The 20587-nt window shown below is 42.4% G+C and overlaps 1 protein-coding gene across 1 annotated transcript in view; it reads right to left on the bottom strand.

Moving 5' to 3' along the window:
* Positions 1 to 20587, bottom strand: part of rabgap1 (RAB GTPase activating protein 1) — a 461466-nt gene that overhangs the window by 160965 nt on the left and 279914 nt on the right. The window contains exon 15 of the mRNA XM_084325096.1: positions 10827 to 10940. Coding sequence (XP_084181222.1) covers positions 10827 to 10940 — 114 coding nt within the window. The remainder of the gene's footprint in view (positions 1 to 10826; positions 10941 to 20587) is intronic.

Below are 20587 nucleotides of genomic sequence, written 5' to 3'. Positions count from 1 at the left end.
GTGTAATAGTGTGTAATAGTGTGTAATAGTGTAATAGTGTGTAATAGTGTAATAGTGTAATAGTGTAATAGTGTGTAATAGTGTAATAGTGTAATAGTGTGTAATAGTGTAATAGTGTAATAGTGTGTAATAGTGTAATAGTGTAATAGTGTAATAGTGTGTAATAGTGTAATAGTGTGTAATAGTGTAATAGTGTGTAATAGTGTAATAGTGTGTAATAGTGTAATAGTGTAATAGTGTAATAGTGTGTAATAGTGTAATAGTGTGTAATAGTGTAATAGTGTGTAATAGTGTAATAGTGTGTAATAGTGTAATAGTGTGTAATAGTGTAATAGTGTAATAGTGTAATAGTGTGTAATAGTGTAATAGTGTAATAGTGTGTAATAGTGTAATAGTGTAATAGTGTGTAATAGTGTAATAGTGTAATAGTGTGTAATAGTGTAATAGTGTAATAGTGTGTAATAGTGTAATAGTATGTAATAGTGTAATAGTGTGTAATAGTGTAATAGTGTAATAGTGTAATAGTGTAATAGTGTGTAATAGTGTAATAGTGTGTAATAGTGTGTAATAGTGTAATAGTGTGTAATAGTGTAATAGTGTGTAATAGTGTAATAGTGTGTAATAGTGTAATAGTGTAATAGTGTGTAATAGTGTAATATTGTGTAATAGTGTAATAGTGTAATAGTGTGTAATAGTGTAATAGTGTAATAGTGTGTAATAGTGTAATAGTGTAATAGTGTAATAGTGTGTAATAGTGTAATAGTGTAATAGTGTAATAGTGTGTAATAGTGTAATAGTGTGTAATAGTGTAATAGTGTAATAGTGTGTAATAGTGTAATAGTGTAATAGTGTAATAGTGTGTAATAGTGTAATAGTGTAATAGTGTGTAATAGTGTGTAATAGTGTAATATTGTGTAATAGTGTGTAATAGTGTGTAATAGTGTAATAGTTAATAGTGTGTAATAGTGTAATAGTGTATAGTGTGTAATAGTGTAATAGTGGTGTAATAGTGTGTAATAGTGTAATAAGTGTAATAGGTAGTGTAATAGTGTAATAGTGTCTTGCTGTAGTGTCTATTGCAGTGGATATCCTTTGATTGGTCTATGTTGACACTGCGAGCGTCGCGTCACCAGCGCCGGTGTTTTGTATCCTTTGAACCGTTTGTCATAGAGACTCGCGAGACCCTGTAGAATGTTAAAGAGAAACAGGCGTCACCCACACTTTCACAATTTCCCCCGCGCGGAATTGTCTAGTTATTTATTTATTCTTTATTCCACCGATTTTGCAAACACTTTGCAACACGTAAGCGTTCGCGCCCCATACACGTGAAAGGTATCAAAACGAGCGGCTTGCCTATGGCAACACCGGTCTCCGAACTCGTAAAGTTTCACCGCACCGTCTGGCTACGAATCGACTTTAAACGGTCAAATATCGGTCCCATTGGGAATGCATTGCATTTTAGAGTGTAGCAGCTGAAATAATCTTTTTCCCCCTACCTTGGGTGAATTGCGAGTGTGATCTCAATTTTGGACGTAGAAATAAAACAAACACATCAAAACGATGACACGGCTGTCAACCCGCTCACAAAAGAAAAATAAATGGAATTGGACATTTCTATCTCAACTGACGACCATTTGTTTGAAGGTTCTCCTCCCCATTGACCGCCATGCAATCGCACTCTAGAAATCACATTTTTCACACTATTTTTTAGCCTTCTGTTCCGATCGCCGAAGGAGTGCCACAATATCGCACGAATGTCACAATATCGCGCACAACCCTTCGCCTACTCGTTGTAGTGCTCATGTGCGCGTCACAACGCTTCATCTCTTATAGTTTTCTTTTAATCAACGTGACAATGCAGTCATGCATCTGCCTCCATAGAAATACATTGGATAGAAAATATGCAAGTCATAGTGATTGCTTCACCTGTGTGGCTCATGGCTCACTCATGATTGGTTCAGCTGTGTGGCTCGTGGCTGAGCTGCCAATGACATCATCCACTTAACCCATCATTGGCCATCACTGTGTTGCACTACTGAATCGCTGGACAGCGCCCTCTGTCTTGTGGGTTGTGTCATTGTACTCAGTAGGGATATCCTCTTTCATTTTTCATTGGTCCATGTTGACCACCTTTCATTGGTCGATATTGACCACTCCCCCGATCCTTAGACCACGCCCCCTTAGGCCACACCCCCTCAGTGTATCTCTTGAACCGTTTGTCGTAGAGACTTGCGGATTGTGCCATTGGTCGATGTTGACCACCTTTCATTGGTCGATGTTAACCACTCCCCCTGTTGACCACCTTTCATTGGTCGATGTTGACCACTCCCCCGATCCTTAGACCACGCCCCCTTAGGCCACACCCCCTCAGTGTATCTCTTGAACCGTTTGTCGTAGAGACTTGCGGATTGTGCCATTGTACTCGGTGTAATAGTGTAATAGTGTGTAATAGTGTAATAGTGTCTAATAGTGTAATAGTGTGTAATAGTGTGTAATAGTGTAATAGTGTAATAGTGTGTAATAGTGTAATAGTGTAATAGTGTGTAATAGTGTAATAGTGTAATAGTGTGTAATAGTGTAATAGTGTAATAGTGTGTAATAGTGTAATAGTGTGTAATAGTGTAATAGTGTGTAATAGTGTAATAGTGTAATAGTGTAATAGTGTAATAGTGTGTAATAGTGTAATAGTGTAATAGTGTGTAATAGTGTAATAGTGTGTAATAGTGTAATAGTGTAATAGTGTGTAATAGTGTGTAATAGTGTAATAGTGTAATAGTGTGTAATAGTGTAATAGTGTGTAATAGTGTAATAGTGTAATAGTGTGTAATAGTGTGTAATAGTGTAATAGTGTAATAGTGTCTAATAGTGTAATAGTGTGTAATAGTGTAATAGTGTAATAGAGTGTAATAGTGTAATAGTGTAATAGTGTGTAATAGTGTAATAGTGTGTAATAGTGTAATAGTGTAATAGTGTGTAATAGTGTAATAGTGTAATAGTGTGTAATAGTGTAATAGTGTGTAATAGTGTGTAATAGTGTAATAGTGTGTAATAGTGTAATAGTGTAATAGTGTGTAATAGTGTAATAGTGTAATAGTGTGTAATAGTGTAATAGTGTGTAATAGTGTGTAATAGTGTAATAGTGTGTAATAGTGTGTAATAGTGTAATAGTGTAATAGTGTGTAATAGTGTAATAGTGTGTAATAGTGTAATAGTGTAATAGTGTGTAATAGTGTAATAGTGTGTAATAGTGTGTAATAGTGTAATAGTGTGTAATAGTGTAATAGTGTGTAATAGTGTGTAATAGTGTGTAATAGTGTAATAGTGTGTAATAGTGTAATAGTGTAATAGTGTGTAATAGTGTAATAGTGTAATAGTGTGTAATAGTGTAATAGTGTGTAATAGTGTGTAATAGTGTAATAGTGTAATAGTGTAATAGTGTGTAATAGTGTAATAGTGTAATAGTGTGTAATAGTGTGTAATAGTGTAATAGTGTGTAATAGTGTAATAGTGTAATAGTGTGTAATAGTGTAATAGTGTAATAGTGTGTAATAGTGTAATAGTGTGTAATAGTGTAATAGTGTAATAGTGTGTAATAGTGTAATAGTGTGTAATAGTGTAATAGTGTAATAGTGTGTAATAGTGTGTAATAGTGTAATAGTGTAATAGTGTGTAATAGTGTAATATTGTGTAATAGTGTAATAGTGTAATAGTGTGTAATAGTGTAATAGTGTAATAGTGTGTAATAGTGTGTAATAGTGTAATAGTGTGTAATAGTGTAATAGTGTAATAGTGTGTAATAGTGTGTAATAGTGTAATAGTGTAATAGTGTGTAATAGTGTAATAGTGTGTAATAGTGTAATAGTGTAATAGTGTGTAATAGTGTAATAGTGTGTAATAGTGTGTAATAGTGTAATAGTGTGTAATAGTGTGTAATAGTGTAATAGTGTAATAGTGTGTAATAGTGTAATATTGTGTAATAGTGTAATAGTGTAATAGTGTGTAATAGTGTAATAGTGTGTAATAGTGTAATAGTGTGTAATAGTGTGTAATAGTGTAATAGTGTAATAGTGTAATAGTGTGTAATAGTGTAATAGTGTAATAGTGTGTAATAGTGTAATAGTGTAATAGTGTGTAATAGTGTGTAATAGTGTGTAATAGTGTAATAGTGTAATAGTGTGTAATAGTGTAATAGTGTGTAATAGTGTAATAGTGTGTAATAGTGTAATAGTGTGTAATAGTGTGTAATAGTGTAATAGTGTAATAGTGTGTAATAGTGTGTAATAGTGTAATAGTGTGTAATAGTGTAATATTGTGTAATAGTGTAATAGTGTAATAGTGTGTAATAGTGTAATAGTGTGTAATAGTGTAATAGTGTGTAATAGTGTAATAGTGTGTAATAGTGTGTAATAGTGTAATAGTGTAATAGTGTGTAATAGTGTAATAGTGTATAATAGTGTAATAGTGTGTAATAGTGTAATAGTGTAATAGTGTGAAATAGTGTAATAGTGTAATAGTGTGTAATAGTGTAATAGTGTGTAATAGTGTGTAATAGTGTAATAGTGTAATAGTGTGTAATAGTGTAATAGTGTGTAATAGTGTAATAGTGTCTAATAGTGTAATAGTGTGTAATAGTGTAATAGTGTAATAGTGTGTAATAGTGTGTAATAGTGTAATAGTGTATAATAGTGTAATAGTGTGTAATAGTGTAATAGTGTGCAATAGTGTAATAATAGTGTGTAATAGTGTAATAGTGTAATAGTGTAATAGTGTGTAATAGTGTAATAGTGTGTAATAGTGTGTAATAGTGTAATAGTGTGTAATAGTGTGTAATAGTGTGTAATAGTGTAATAGTTTGTAATAGTGTAATAGTGTGTAATAGTGTGTAATAGTGTAATAGTGTGTAATAGTGTAATAGTGTAATAGTGTGTAATAGTGTAATAGTGTAATAGTGTGTAATAGTGTAATAGTGTGTAATAGTGTAATAGTGTAATAGTGTGTAATAGTGTAATAGTGTAATAGTGTGTAAGAGTGTAATAGTGTGTAATAGTGTAATAGTGTGTAATAGTGTAATAGTGTAATAGTGTGTAATAGTGTAATAGTGTCTAATAGTGTAATAGTGTGTAATAGTGTAATAGTGTGCAATAGTGTGTAATAGTGTAATAATAGTGTGTAATAGTGTAATAGTGTGTAATAGTGTAATAGTGTAATAGTGTGTAATAGTGTGTAATAGTGTAATAGTGTGTAATAGTGTAATAGTGTGTAATAGTGTAATAGTGTGTAATAGTGTAATAATGTAATAGTGTGTAATAGTGTAATAGTGTGTAATAGTGTAATAGTGTGTAATAGTGTAATAGTGTAATAGTGTGTAATAGTGTAATAGTGTGTAATAGTGTAATAGTGTGTAATAGTGTAATAGTGTAATAGTGTGTAATAGTGTAATAGTGTAATAGTGTGTAAGAGTGTGTAAGAGTGTAATAGTGTGTAATAGTGTAATAGTGTGTAATAGTGTAATAGTGTAATAGTGCAATAGTGTGTAATAGTGTAATAGTGTAATAGTGTTATAGTGTTTAATAGTGTAATAGTGTAATAGTGTGTAATAGTGTAATAGTGTGTAATAGTGTAATAGTGTGTAATAGTGTAATAGTGTGTAATAGTGTAATAGTGTAATAGTGTGTAATAGTGTAATAGTGTAATAGTGTAATAGTGTGTAATAGTGTAATAGTGTAATAGTGTGTAATAGTGTAATAGTGTAATAGTGTGTAATAGTGTAATAGTGTGTAATAGTGTAATAGTGTGTAATAGTGTAATAGTGTAATAGTGTGTAATAGTGTAATAGTGTGTAATAGTGTAATAGTGTGTAATAGTGTAATAGTGTGTAATAGTGTAATAGTGTGTAATAGTGTAATAGTGTAATAGTGTGTAATAGTGTAATAGTGTGTAATAGTGTAATAGTGTGTAATAGTGTAATAGTGTAATAGTGTTATAGTGTGTAATAGTGTAATAGTGTAATAGTGTGTAATAGTGTGTAATTATTATTATCACGTCTCATGGCTTCTCCTACCATTGTTATGCCGACGATACTCAACTCTTCCTCTCCTTCCCTCCCTCAGATATCCACGTCTCTGTGCGGATCTCGGCCTGTCTGTCCGACATCTCAGCCTGGATGACGTCCAACCACCTCAAACTGAACCTAAGCAAAACAGAATTGCTCCACCTGCCGGCCAAATCCTCCCCCCTAACCGACCTTTCAATCACAGTCGAGAATGCAGCTGTGACTGCGTCCCCGACCGCCAAGAACCTTGGTGTTGTCCTCGACGACCAGTTGAACTTCTCTGCTCACATCGCAGCGACGACCAGAACCTGCCGATTCCTCCTGAGCAACGTCAGAAGGATACGCCCCTTCCTGACAAAAGAAGCCACCCAACTCCTCGTCCAATCAACAGTCATCTCCCGCCTCGACTACTGCAATGCACTGCTCGCTGGCCTCCCGGCCACTGCCACTAAGCCTCTTCAACTCATTCAGAACGCAGCGGCCCGCCTGATCTCAAACCTACCGAAGTCGGCCCATGTCACCCCACTTCTTAGGGACCTGCACTGGCTCCCCATTGCTGCACGAATCCGCTTCAAGGCCCTCGACCTAGCATACCGTGCGGCAAAGGGAACCGCTCCCGCCTACCTCCGGTCAATGGTCTCTAACTACACACCCTCAAGACCCCTACGCTCTGCATCTTCTGGCCGCCTCAGACCTACTCCTATCCAAGCTCCGGGAGGGTTATCAAAGAGAAGTCGCCTATTCTCAGTCCTTGCCCCACAATGGTGGAATGAACTACCCACCCCAGTTAGGACAGCCGAATCACGTCCAATCTTTCGCCGTCGACTAAAGACGCACTTCTTCAACCATTATCTGAATTAAAAAAAAAAAAAAAAAAAAAAAAAATCTAACCCTAACTAACCGTACTGTCATGCACTTGTCCTAATAAACTAACCTACACTGTAGCACTCAACACTTTGATGAACATTGTTGCTCAGCTGATAGAGTTGTGCCCTTCCTGATGGCTTGTCGTACAGAACTTGTAAGTCGCTTTGGATAAAAGCGTCAGCTAAATGACTAAATGTAAATGTAATAGTGTAATAGTGTGTAATAGTGTAATAGTGTGTAATAGTGTGTAATAGTGTGTAATAGTGTGTAATAGTGTAATATTGTGTAATAGTGTTGCGGGTTGTGTCATTGCACTCAGTAGGGATATCCTCTTTGATTGGTCTAATGTTGACCACTCCCCCGATCCTTAGGCCGCGCCCCCTTTTTGTATCCTTTGAACCGTTTGTCATAGAGACTCGCGAGAGACCCTCTCCCCCGTTGGCCGGCGGTGCACAGGCGTCACCCACACTTTCACAATTTCCCCCGCGCGGAATTGTCTAGTTATTATTATTATTATTATTATTATTATTATTATTATTATTATTATTATTATTATTATTATTATTATTATTATTATTATTATTATTTTATTTCATTGTGTTTTTAGCCCTAGTTGCACTTTTGTTGCAACCCCAGTTATCCCATTAGTTCCCCCATTAGTTTTTTTTTTTTAACATGCAGACTTTTTGCAGAGCCAATTCCTGGTTTCTTGGTGGTCGAGACGGCTGCATATTTGTGTCACGTCTCATTCGTCCACGGCATACTTCTGGTATTGTGAGAAGGCTGACTGACCCTGACCCTACTAACCCTAACTAACCATACTGTCATGCACATGTCCTAATAAACTAACCTACACTGTAGCACTCAACACTTTGATGAACATTGTTACTCAGCTGATAGAGTTGTGCCCTTCCTGATGGCTTGTCGTACAGAACTTGTAAGTCGCTTTGGATAAAAGCGTCAGCTAAATGACTAAATGTAAATGTAAATGACCATGTCTCACCAGACCATTTGTGACCCGACACGGTCTAGGTCGGATTGTGCCGGCAATGGACATTCCTCACAAAAGCTGAAAACGTTGCGCTATTCAGAAAATGGTTGAAATGGAGATATTGGCAATTATGAGTGCTTTTAGATTGTATGGCTGTTTTTCCCTGCAGTCTATTCAAAGAACTACAATGTCGAGGGAAGGGGCTGAGTTAAATTTCAGGGGGGCGCAGTATCGATGGGAAGATGCACCTAAATCCATTCCGAAACAACAGGCCCAGTACTTTGTTGGCGGTGTGAAAATATGCCGAGAAACATTAATATTTTTGGAACTGTTTGTGTTCAATTGTATCTGAATCGGGAGATGATCTTATCGCCGTCACAATTGAAATTGTATTTCTCCGTCGCACAAAAGCTGCCTGGCAGTCACATTGAATAATAGACTCCAGTACTCGCTCACCAAGTTTGTAAACTTGCGCATAACGGAGTATAGAGAGATGGCTCTATAGCAGAAGTCCCCAACCATGGGGTCGCGGACCGGTACCTGGCCGTGGATCATTTGGTACCGGGCAGCAAAGAAAGAATAAAGTTGTGTAAAAGGAAATGTCTTTTATTTTAATTTGTCTTCCGGGTATTTTACTTTGAAAAATTGCAACTTCCGCCCGTGCCTCCTCACTCTTTTTCATAAAATAAGTCTCTTGGCATAATGCTCTCCTTCGCGTAATTCACTCAAAGCTCTGGCTGTGGTTGTAGGAGACATGCTTATAATCAGGTTTTTATGCACCGGAGTCTCCCAAACACATAGAGACAGCGTACATACGCTGAGCTATGGTAACTGGTGTCGAACTAACACCTCTCCCAAAGGCTAACAGGCTATGTCCGCTTCAATTCATTGTGCTAAGCTAGGCTAACATGCAGCCAGATAGCTTTCTACTGAATGCACAGAGAGGAAACTGGTATCTATCTTATTGTCTCTTTCTGGAGAAGATAGGCCTGTGAACTCTGTAGCACATATATATACCATATACATATGTGTCTTCACAAAATCATCAAGGGGGGGGGGGGTCGTTTTAACTCGAAACTGCGATAGTTACCAGAAGCATGTTTTAGGTCCGGTAAAATACGACACTGTGATCGGTACAAAAACATGTTTTAAGGGGCGCCCTCGTGGCGCGCCGCATAGTGCCTCGCTCACCTACGCGCGGCCGTCCCGGGTTCAACTTCCGCTCCCGGGGGATAATTTGTCGCATGTCTTCCCCCACTTCTTCTCCCGTTCTCCCTCTCCTGTCGGTCATGTCTGACCATGAAAAGCTGGAAAAACGCTAAAATAAATCTTAAAAAAATTAAATAAAATAAATAAAACATGTTTTAGGTTCGGTAGAATAGACCTTACCTTAGCCAGAAGGTACTCCAAAAAGAATAATCCCAGTGATCCCATCGCGATTACTCATGTACATATGTGTGTGTATGTGTATACCGGTACTCGTGTATAAGGGAAACGATAGGTTTGAGGCGAGAAAATCTCAGAGCGATTGCTCTGCAAGAACTCCTCCTCAGAGGGAATCAGGACAGACAGGAATCAGGACAGACACTCCCCACACTAAACTATCCCAGTTCAAAAGGTAGGCGATACTGCCACCTGGCGAGATTCGATCATCATTGCAATTCCTTTTTCAAAGGAAAAAGATCAAAGGATTCAAACCTGTAGTCGGGTTTGGCGCTCAACGGTTGGCGACGAAACCCGAGTAAAGTCGGGTTTGGCGCAGAAAGAGTTAAATTGTGTAGAATATATTTTTTATAGTGTTTGGTCTTTTACTTTTTTACTCTTATGGTATAATTTATCTGAGCTATTCAGGTCAGATTTGTTTTGTAACATGAATATATTCACATTAACTCACTAACATTACACAATTTTTTTTTTACTTTGCACTACATTTTTACATCATTTTTGCATTTTGTACAGTTGTGTATAATATATTTTTTATATTATTTGTTTTTACCTCTATATTATAATAAAATCTTGATTACTATCTTGACTAGCTCTCTCTCATTGGCAAAATACTCTCATCAGAATAACCAAAGCCAGAATGGCTGCCCTCAGACTCAGAGGTGTTAAGTGGGGAGGGGTTAAATGGGGAGGGGGGTTAAAGTATAATAGCACTGATTTCTGGGTAGAGTAGTCTATTATGCATAGTTAAGATAATGGCTCAGTTCTTTTCAGACCCTCTGGCTGTCAATTGTGTTAGTGTCATGGTTCATAAGACAGATTGAAAAGTATCCGCCCGATTTATACAAGTGATGGCTTATTTTGAAGGTATCAACCTGTACTTTCATGACATGTATATATATATATATATATATATATATATATATATATATATATATATATATATATATAAAAAAAAAAAAGTAAGACGCCTCTAAAGGACCCACGGTCTGTGCTGGTTCACATTTGAGGCAAGAGCAGCGAAGGTGAGTGAATACACATTGTCGCTTTAAACACCATGCGATGCACATCACAATGCTGCCAAGACGCTGCTAATGGTTTATATTAAATCATAGGAACAAAGTCACAAAGTGTGATGGAATGCTATCCAGGCTCACCGGCTCCCAGGATAGATGGAAACATTCCTGTTATAAACACAACTGTAGTCTTGTTGAAAACAAAATATTTGCTGAGAATTTAGATTCAGCATGTGTAGATTTATTCACAACAGATACAACTTCACTTGATAATTTCCTGGTTGCAAACTATACGTCCAGTGGTCCAAATACTTGCATGCAAAGTGCCATGTCTGTGCACTGCCACAAGGGGCAGATCTGTCAACCGTGAGTGGGTGGGTAGGACAATCTATGAAGATCATATAGAGCACAAGAGGTATGAGAGACGTTTACGAGGGGACAGCGCCGTCAGTCTCACCTTGCAGATCTTGTAGAGGGAATCCTGTCCGTCTCCCCCAGTGTCTTTAAAGTAGTCGTGGGCTGGAAACGTCCTGTTAATGTCCCTGGTGATGGCACTGTCCTGAGGTGACTCCTGATGGAGAGACAGGGAGGAGGACAGGGAGGAGGGGGAGAGGGAGGGAGGGACAGGGGGGTGGAGGACATAGGGGAGAGACAAATAGTTAGTTCATCGTGTTCCAGTACTGATCATACAGTAGAACTGCAGTGCAGTGGTTCATCGTGTTCCAGTACTGATCATACAGTAGGACTGCAGTGCAGTGGTTCATCGTGTTCCAGTGCTGATCATACAGTAGAACTGCAGTGCAGTGGTTCATCGTGTTCCAGTGCTGATCATACAGTAGAACTGCAGTGCAGTGGTTCATCGTGGTCCAGTACTGATCATACAGTAGAATTGCAGCGCAGTGGTTTTCAAAGTCCTTTTTTTCAGAGGACTCCCATTTGCAGAATACATATTCTTACAACCAAACACTGATTTGACAGATTCTTGTCTAAGCTAACAGCACAAAATATATCCAGCTTTTAGACAGTTAAACTACCGGCCTACTCTTTTATTCAACACATCTATTTTTCAACTTGAGAGGCTTTGGCTTCACTTCCAGAGAAACATTTGGAGACCGGCTTTCATCTTCCCAAGACCCATCTATGGGTCTTGACCCACACCTTGAAAAACGTCAGTGTTAAGGTCGTATAAAGCCCTGTGTTTTCCCACAGGTTCTTGGGTTTATTTGTGGTGCTGGTTGGCCAGGGCAACGTATACAGTCATACGTAGAAAGGAATGGGGGTGTGTGTGTGTGTGTGTGTGTGTGTGTGTGTGTGTGTGTGTGTGTGTGTGTGGGCATTGTCAATGTGATATTGAATCAGTTCAGGAATATATTTGTCTAGTCAGATATTGTGGTGGGGCACCACAGATACATGTATGCATGGGGAACACTGCATATAAACAGCTCTGTGTGTCCAGCCCCAGCAGGGGGCAGTGCTCTGTGTGTCCAGTCCCAGCAGGGGGCAGTGTTCTGTGTCTAGCCCCAGCCGGGGGCAGTGTTCTGTGTGTCCAACCCCAGCAGGGGGCAGTGTTCTGTGTGTCCAGCCCCAGCAGGGGGCAGTGTTCTGTGTGTCCAGCCCCAGCAGGGGGCAGTGCTCTGTGTGTCCAGTCCCAGCAGGGGGCAGTGTTCTGTGTGTCCAGCCCCAGCAGGGGGCAGTGTTCTGTGTGTAATCCCAGCCTGAGGCACTGAGGACCAGCTGGAGGATGGATGACTGTGGCCCAGAGATGGTACACTGTTCGTTCTCTCTCTCTCTCTCTCTCTCTCTCTCTCTCTCTCTCTCTCTCTCTCTCTCTCTCTCTCTCTCTCTCTCTCTCTCTCTCTCTCTCTCTCTCTCTCTCTCTCTCTCTCTCTCTCTCTCTCTCTCTCTCTCTCTCTCTCTCTCTCTCTCTCTCTCTCTCTCTCTCTCTCTCTCTCTCTCTCTCTGGTTACCCTCACAACCTCTCTCAACCTCTCACCCCTCTATCTGGTTACCCTCACACTCCCACAACCTCTCTCAACCTCCTTCTCTCTCTCTCTCTCTCTCTCTCTCTCTCTCTCTGGTTACCCTCATAACTTCTCTCTCTCTCTCTCTCTGGTTACCCTCACACTCTCTCTCCCCCCCCCTTTCTGTCTCTTTCTGTCTCTCTCTCTCTCTTTGGCAGCCATCTTAAGTGTACCAGCCAAAATGACTATTGAAGAATGTTGATATGAATGGAAAGCCTGCTCCATTCACTCTAATTGTGTGAACCAGACCTTGCTCTGACCCCATCCATGCCTATGGAGATGGGATGGATAAATGATTTAGACACGTGGCTGTGTACAGTATGTGGTGTGTGTGTGTGTGATATTCATGTGTGTGTATGTCTGTATGTATGTATGTATGAGTGAGTGAGAGTGTGTGTGTGCATCAGGGGCGTTTTTATAGGGTTAGAAAACACATTGGGGGCTTCAGCCCAGGGGGGGGGGGGGGAATAATAATAATAATTTAACACAGAAATACGCAATTTTAGAGTAATTAGAGACGAATATTGAAGAACTAGATTAGAGGTTCTCAAAGTGAGGTCCAGGTCCATGATAGGGATCTGGGCAGTCCCCATAGAAAATTCAAAGTTAACAGGACCAAATCATCAGTTTCTTATTTATTTAACCTTTATTTATCCAGATAAAACATTGATCTGGTCCAAGAGGCCCCAACAGGAGTACAAATATACATATATACACATATATATATAATATATACATATACATACATACACACATATACACCAATAACAAAATAAAAACACAGTTAACACATTGACCGCCAATCACGTTGTACGACGGGTTTGCTGATCATACGAATTCTGCCAAACCACGGCGTACAACGTTATTGAGATCATATTTAATTTTTTCGCCATTGGTATTCATAATTCCACCACCCAGCCTCTGCTGAGACAGTGGGACTCTGCACAACCGTGCAACGCTTCAATAACGCCGCCTGGTAGATGATCGGGCGAGTTACAACCGGAAATGGATCTCTGGTGATCTCAGTGCATCTGGGAAATCCGTCCGGCAGTCACATATTGTTGCGGGACTCTAGACACACATCCGTGTATATCGATCGCTGCCATAACTCAATAATCGATATGATTTGGGCGTTTATTGCGCCATACAAACCGGAAATGGATCTAGTCGATCGACGTCAAATAAATTGGATATTTTTCCTCCAGTCTCATCGGCGAACGGTAAGAGGACAGTAACGTTACTTTCAGCTTGATTGTTTATTCTTTTCAATGCAAACCGCTCCGATCAATATATCACCCATACTACATAAAGCATTTACTGACGATCACGGAATTATAAACGACCCCCCCCCCCCCTTTCATCCGCGCATGATGAGTCATAACGTTTAGGATCGTATTCAGTTGGATTTTTTAATATAGCGTGTATCGCGAATAAACTGCAATCGATAATCTATATTATGCGTTTAGGCCTATAACTAGCGTTCTAGAAATTACTGCAGAAAACGATAAAAACATACTTATATTCTAGACGGTATTTTCATATGAATCTATGAATGAAAAAGTATAACGTTCCTACATCCTGAACGATCGATAATCGATGTTGAATGGGCCATAGTAATGTCAATGTCAAAATTGTGCTTAAGCAATCGAAAAAAAACTATTGTGTGTTTCATTATATACATATGGTTCAGTCTTCTCATAGAAAAAATATTCGATTTTTGGGTCTTTTCCTGCCTTTGGTCCGCTTTGCATTCACATCTCAAATGAACCGCAGCAGGGTTCACTTGCAAGAGTGAATGAGCTTTCACACCACCCCAAACCAACCAGACTATCCGAGGAAATTAACCAGGGTTCGATTAAAGCTTATTATAGTTTATCACAGTATGAGCACGTCTTTGTCAGTGGACACTGGACATGGGTATGGATGGCTCCAGGTGCTGCGTTAAAGTGCACATCTTCAATACCTATCTGTACTATTTAAAAGCACAGTACAGGACACACTCAAAGGTTATCGCACCTCAGAGATGGCAGTGGACATGTATGACAGGACAAAGGCCATATGTAATGGCCTTGGTATTGAGGAACATACTACCAGCCACAGGAGGAAGCAGAAAAGGATGGACGATTATGTAGTAGAGTCATCTTGTGGCACAAGCTCAGACCTCAGCTCAGGAGATCAGCTGAGACAGAGACTGTTCTATCCAGTCCTTGACAGAATTCTGCAAGAGCTTGAGAGCAGGTTCTCATGAGTTGGAGAACAACTTATGAGAGGCATACAGGCATGTTATCCAGCCTCAGACCAGTTTCTCTCAGTGGAATTGCTGCAACCCCTCGCCACACATTACAATATCCAACTACTACCAGAGGAGATCACAGTTGCAAAGTGTTTCCTGGCCAGGACAGGCAGAGATGCAGTCCCTACTATCCAAAGTGTATTTTCCCTCCTGGATGATAATAATAATAATAATAATAATAATAATAATAATAATAATAATAATAATAATAATAATAATAATAATAATAATAATAATAATAATAATAATAATAATGCATTTGATTTATAAGGCGCCTTTCAGGACACTAAAAAAAAAGTCCACAAATCGGTGAATGAAAAAATTATAGGATCAAATGAAAACTACTAATTACTAAAAATGGATGTTTAAAAGTACTAAAAACCAACAAAAGATACCAACACTAACAAACATCAGCACAGACAATGGGGATGCTGCCATCTTAAAAAAAAAAAAAGAAAAAATGTTTTTTAAAGCTCTGGGGCTAGGAGAAAAACCCCGGAAGCCCAGGGCTAACGACGCCACTGGTGTGCATGCGCATACATTTGTATGTGTACACTATGTTGTATAAGCACACTTGTGAGAACAAAATTGATGGCTTCTAGTTCTATAAATGTCTATAGGGCAGTGATCGTTTTTGTAGCTGGAGGGAGTGTGTATTATATATGTTTGCATAGTGTGTGTGTGCGCGCGTGCGTGTGTGTGTGTGTGCGTGAGCAAGCAGTAAACCGCAGGCAGTGATTTTCAACCCTGGCCCCCGCTCTCCATCACCTGCCTCCATGTGCCTCTGTGTGAGCCTATAATAACCGCTCAGCCCCCCAGGCTTCAGACCAGACATATCAGAGGAAGAACGAGGGCCACCATGTATTATTCATCCCTCCATCTCTTCTCTTCCTCTCCTCTTCTCTATACCCCCTTTTCCTGTGACCCTGTCCACAGAAGAGGACCATGTCAATTGCCCTGTGTTCCGTGTCAAACGGTCAGAGTAGCGGCTATTTATTTATGCGTCACATTATACATGTAAAGGTTTCATTCATTCATTCATTCATTCATTCATGCAGTCAGTCACGCATAGTTAGCTCACAGGTGATGAGCTCTGCGTGAGACCAGTTAACTTCAGTGTTGGTCCTGATCAGTGGACCAGTTAACTTCAGTGTTGGTCCTCATCAGTGGACCAGTTAACTTCAGTGTTGGTCCTGATCAGTGGACCAGTTCACTTCAGTGTTGGTCCTTATCAGTGGACCAGTTAACTTCAGTGTTGGTCCTCATCAGTGGACCAGTTAACTTCAGTGTTGGTCCTGATCAGTGGACCAGTTAACTTCAGTGTTGGTCCTTATCAGTGGACCAGTTAACTTCAGTGTTGGTCCTCATCAGTGGACCAGTTAACTTCAGTGTTGGTCCTCATCAGTGGACCAGTTAACTTCAGTGTTGGTCCTGATCAGTGGACCAGTTAACTTCAGTGTTCTTCAGTGTTGGTCCTGATCAGTGGACCAGTTAACTTCAGTGTTGGTCCTGATCAGTGGACCAGTTCACTTCAGTGTTGGTCCTGATCAGTGGACCAGTTAACTTCAGTGTTGGTCCTGATCAATGGACCAGTTCACTTCAGTGTTGGTCCTGATCAGTGGACCAGTTCACTTCAGTGTTGGTCCTGATCAGTGGACCAGTTCACTTCAGTGTTGGTCCTGATCAGTGGACCGGTAAATTCAGTGTTGGTCCTCATCAGTGGACCAGTTAACTTCAGTGTTGATCCTGATCAGTGGACGAGACAACGTTTTAATGTACAAGAGACTCCCTCAGGTCTCTTCCTCTCCAGAGAGAGAAACACAGTTCAGTGAAGAAGAAGCCACATGAAGGTTACAGAAGGATTCTGACCATTCATTCAGGACTATAGTCAGATGCACTGAATTACGTACTGTGGAACCTAGCCTACCAGTACATGATTGATTGATTGATTGATTGATTGATTGAAAATAGTATTAACAGATTGCAGAATGGGTACAATACAGTACGGCTCAATACAAAACGTTAGGTTATGGCTATAACCATGTTCTGTGAGTAATGGTGACGCTCGGCGTAACTACTGCACTGTACCTCGCTCATGCACGCGCACTGAATAAAAAATTCCACAATGTACCTTTACATCCCAACATTCGTCTGACCACACCCCTATCAGCTTACCTTCATAAGCAGGTGTGTGGCCACCTACTCGCCTCCTTCCCAAGCTTTCACCACAAGGTGAGATCAAGGGCAGCAGCGGCGTCTGACGCTGAGCGTCACCATTACTCACAGAACTTGGTTATAGCCATAACCTAACGTTCTGTATCGTATGGCTCCGCTCGGCATCACTACTGCACAAGGGAGGCCGAGCGAGAGCCATCGCCCGACAAATGTACCCCGCTGAGGCCCCCCACAACCATCAGATCGGGGAGGACCGAGCCCCCCCGACCCCCCCTAATGGAGGGCACCCCCCCTATTGGAGGTTCCCGGGAGGGCGACGGACCCGACCGTGCGAAGAGGCACTCAAGCAACTCAACGCACAGGGTGAGCAGACCGTGGCTTGACCCCACGACTACACACACGCACAACCCGCATGCCACCCGGGAACGAACGGAAGGAACAACCTCGTTACTGCCCCCAGAAATCACGGGGTCAAGAGCAAACCCAACCCCGTGGCAAGGCCGTAGCAGCGGAGCGCGAAGGAAGACCCAGACCCACCGAAGGGACTGGATCCCCTGGAAAACGGGGGCCCGGAGAGGTCAATGACGCCAGGCATCAAGACCCCACCAGGCGGTCACTTAGTGACACCGCCCCCCACATCGCCAGCGTATTCGGATAAGGCCCCTCCAAGAGCGGGCCCATTCCCCCCAATAGCACACCGCCTGGCATACTGACCCTGCAGAACAGGCAGTCAGCATGGCCGTAAGCACTCAAGAGGTTAACCAACGGAAGCAGGCAGCGTACCGGGGAAACCAGGCAACAGGGCTGTAACCTGAGCCTGGAGCACTGCGGACGAGACAGGCGCCAAAGGAGTCAGCTGAAAACAGCCGCCCCGGCGGAAGGGGCGTATGCTGGCGTTGTTGATCACCATGACAAAGCCTCCTTTAAACCCCCCCCCCAGAGGGTATGAGGCAGAGAAGGCTGACATGATTGGCAGACATCATGAACGTGCAGGGGCACACTCAACCGGGCAACCCGGGAGGTGACTCTGCCCCAACACACCAGGGAACCAACCACCCTGTCGTTACCCTATGCGGTGGTTGTTCCTATAACCCCTCAGGAAAAAACTCCAAAACACACCTGCGGGCATTATACCGCAGTACAAGTGTTTCAGTTTTCAAAAAAGGGTTATTCCAGGCCTACGGGTCGACGAAACATTACGTCGGACCGGGCCCGGCGGCACGGGAAGCACAGAGTTACCAGAGGAGGTCCAAGACCACCCCAACAGCCCCCTCCTCGCCATGCGTGAGAGAAGAGCGAAAAGAATGGAGAACCAGCCCCAAGCACACCGCCCTTGGTATTCCCAGGCGGTCTCCCAACCAAGTACTAACCAGGACCAAACCTGCATAGCGGCCGAGATCGAACGAGATCGGGCGTGTACAGGTTGGCATGGCCGTAAGCCATTACGACAGTGCGGAGTACAATATGTACCCAACAAGGGTCTCCATAGCGCCTAACCCTGCGACACCCGGACCGACCTGGCATTTTCCCCCCCGAAAAAAGCACAAGTCCCTCAGGGTACCAGAACAGCAGATCTGCATCCCCGGCGGACAACGGGTTTAACTGATCTGGACCAGCGTGACCAGAACCAGTCCCGTGCCCTAATACACGCCGATATGCCTACTCCAGGAGAAGGGGCAGATATGCGTGTTGATCTTAAAACATGAAAAGAAGGCGCCACCCAGACGGTCGGTGCGAACAGCGCCTGGTGGCCCACCCCAAGGGCGTGAGACCCCTCTACATATGTTCAGATCCATTCCGTCATCATCCCCCAGATATGAACGAGAATCCGTCGATAACCAATACAGGTCGTCGGAAGAGGAAAAAACCTCCATCCTAGTTGCTTTATAAAAACGCTGTTTTAACCACAAGCAACCAAGGCGTGCTAGTCACCCGCCTGATCTTCAACAGAACACCCCGAGCTAGCACTTAAGCGTGCGTCGGGACACAACCACATCAATGAACAGGCTATTTAGACCTTTCAGTGAATCCCCAAGGCGCCCAGGGGAACGACAAGAGGGGTGTGGTGCTTCCTAAACTCCAACTCTTTTTAATAAAAAAGAAGGAAGCACCAACAGCATGAATCCCAGTCTACACAGCCGAGGGTAAAAACTGTTTACATTTTTACATCCAGTCACCCCTTCCACAGAGGATTTAGACCGAAATTCCCCAGAAAGCCTTCCCATGTGAGTCGTAGAATGAAAAAGCCATGGCAACTGCGAGTCACGTGACCAACTGACTCAAGTTACACATAAAATCGAGCGTAGCGGACCCGTAAGTCCTACGCTCTAACCAGACACTTTGACACAACAGATTTTACGTAAAGATCTAACTCACGGAAGCCATCGTCATAGCAACGTATCGTATGCTATGACGGGGGGAAACCCCACACACAACTCCTGTTTGTAATAGGAGCAGCGTCAGGACAACCCCCCCCCCCCCCCCCCCCCCCCCCAGCCAAGGCGTTTAACGGCTTGGCCCTGACTGGCCCAACAGGAGATGAGAAAACCCATTTGACCAATCAAGTGGGAAGGAGGGGTTTATTCGGCACCCCCTCACAATACCCTTCCCCCTGCACACAATAACAACTGTAGTATATGAAACCTTTGGTAGAATGCCAATGAATAGCGCAAGCTAACACAATGCATGCTACCCACAGACTGTGAACAGGGTTTACAACAAAACCAAGTCGTGTGTGTGTGTGAATCCTACACCCGCATTCCATGTTGTACATAGAAAAACACTGATAGAGAGTACAACGGCTAGGCCATGGAACGTGTGTATACGAGCATTACTGCAACTAACACAACAGTGTTGTAGTTCAACATTACTTTGTGTGTAAGCAACAGACCATACAACCAGCTTCTACCTGCATGTGGAGCGTCAGGCCGAGATAGAAACCCTTCTATAACCGAGTGTATGCTGCAGACCTTGCTTAATCTCATAACACGAACGTAACTCATCCATCAATGTATACCAATGCAGATTCACACTTTGCAACCTCATCATATGTTTTGGTGAAGAAACACACAGTTTGTTTAACCAAAAAATACAGTCCCCCTTTAGAGGGGACTTTTTATTTAAGCAACAAATAATATGAGAGGGCCGGGGAGGGGTAAACAGAGGGGACCGCATGGGGGAAAAAGTCACTGCCTAGCGGCGTCTGCTGTGTCGAGCCGCTCGGGCTTTGCCACCCCGAGAAGCCCCGGAGGGACGGTAGGCAATCGGTTGCTGGTCTCGTCGATCCCTACCGTCTCCTCCGGTCGTAGATGGGCCGGCTGCAGCAGCAGCACCGTCTCTCCTCCTGGCCTTCGTCGACGGGCCAGCAGTGGCGATGGAGGCATTGGCAGCCACGGCGGAGGAAGCTCGACGACGTGGAAGCCGTCTGACTCCACCGGCGATGACGGGAGGTGGAAAATGGGGTTGGAGCACGGATCTCTCCTCTGCCATCTCTCTGCATGTTGAGGTCATCAATTGCAGGGCCTTCCCGAACAGTCCAGCATCGGAGAGGGTGGCCGTCAGAAGAGGAGCCCTCTTCTTCTCCGGCACACGGGCCTGCTCCAGCCAAAGGTGGCGCTGGATCAGAGTTGCCAGGGCAAGCACTTTCCCAGAGGCTATGGCCTGCACCTGAGTCAGATGCAGGACAGCTCCTGCCGCCTGGGTGAGCTGATCATGTTGTACCTCCGACCG

The sequence above is a fragment of the Notolepis coatsorum genome, assembly GCF_963971535.1.
Source record: "Notolepis coatsorum genome assembly, chromosome: 11".
NCBI lineage: Eukaryota > Metazoa > Chordata > Actinopteri > Aulopiformes > Paralepididae > Notolepis > Notolepis coatsorum.
The sequence above is the reverse complement of the archived record's forward strand: the minus strand, read 5'-3'. Positions and strand labels throughout refer to the sequence as shown.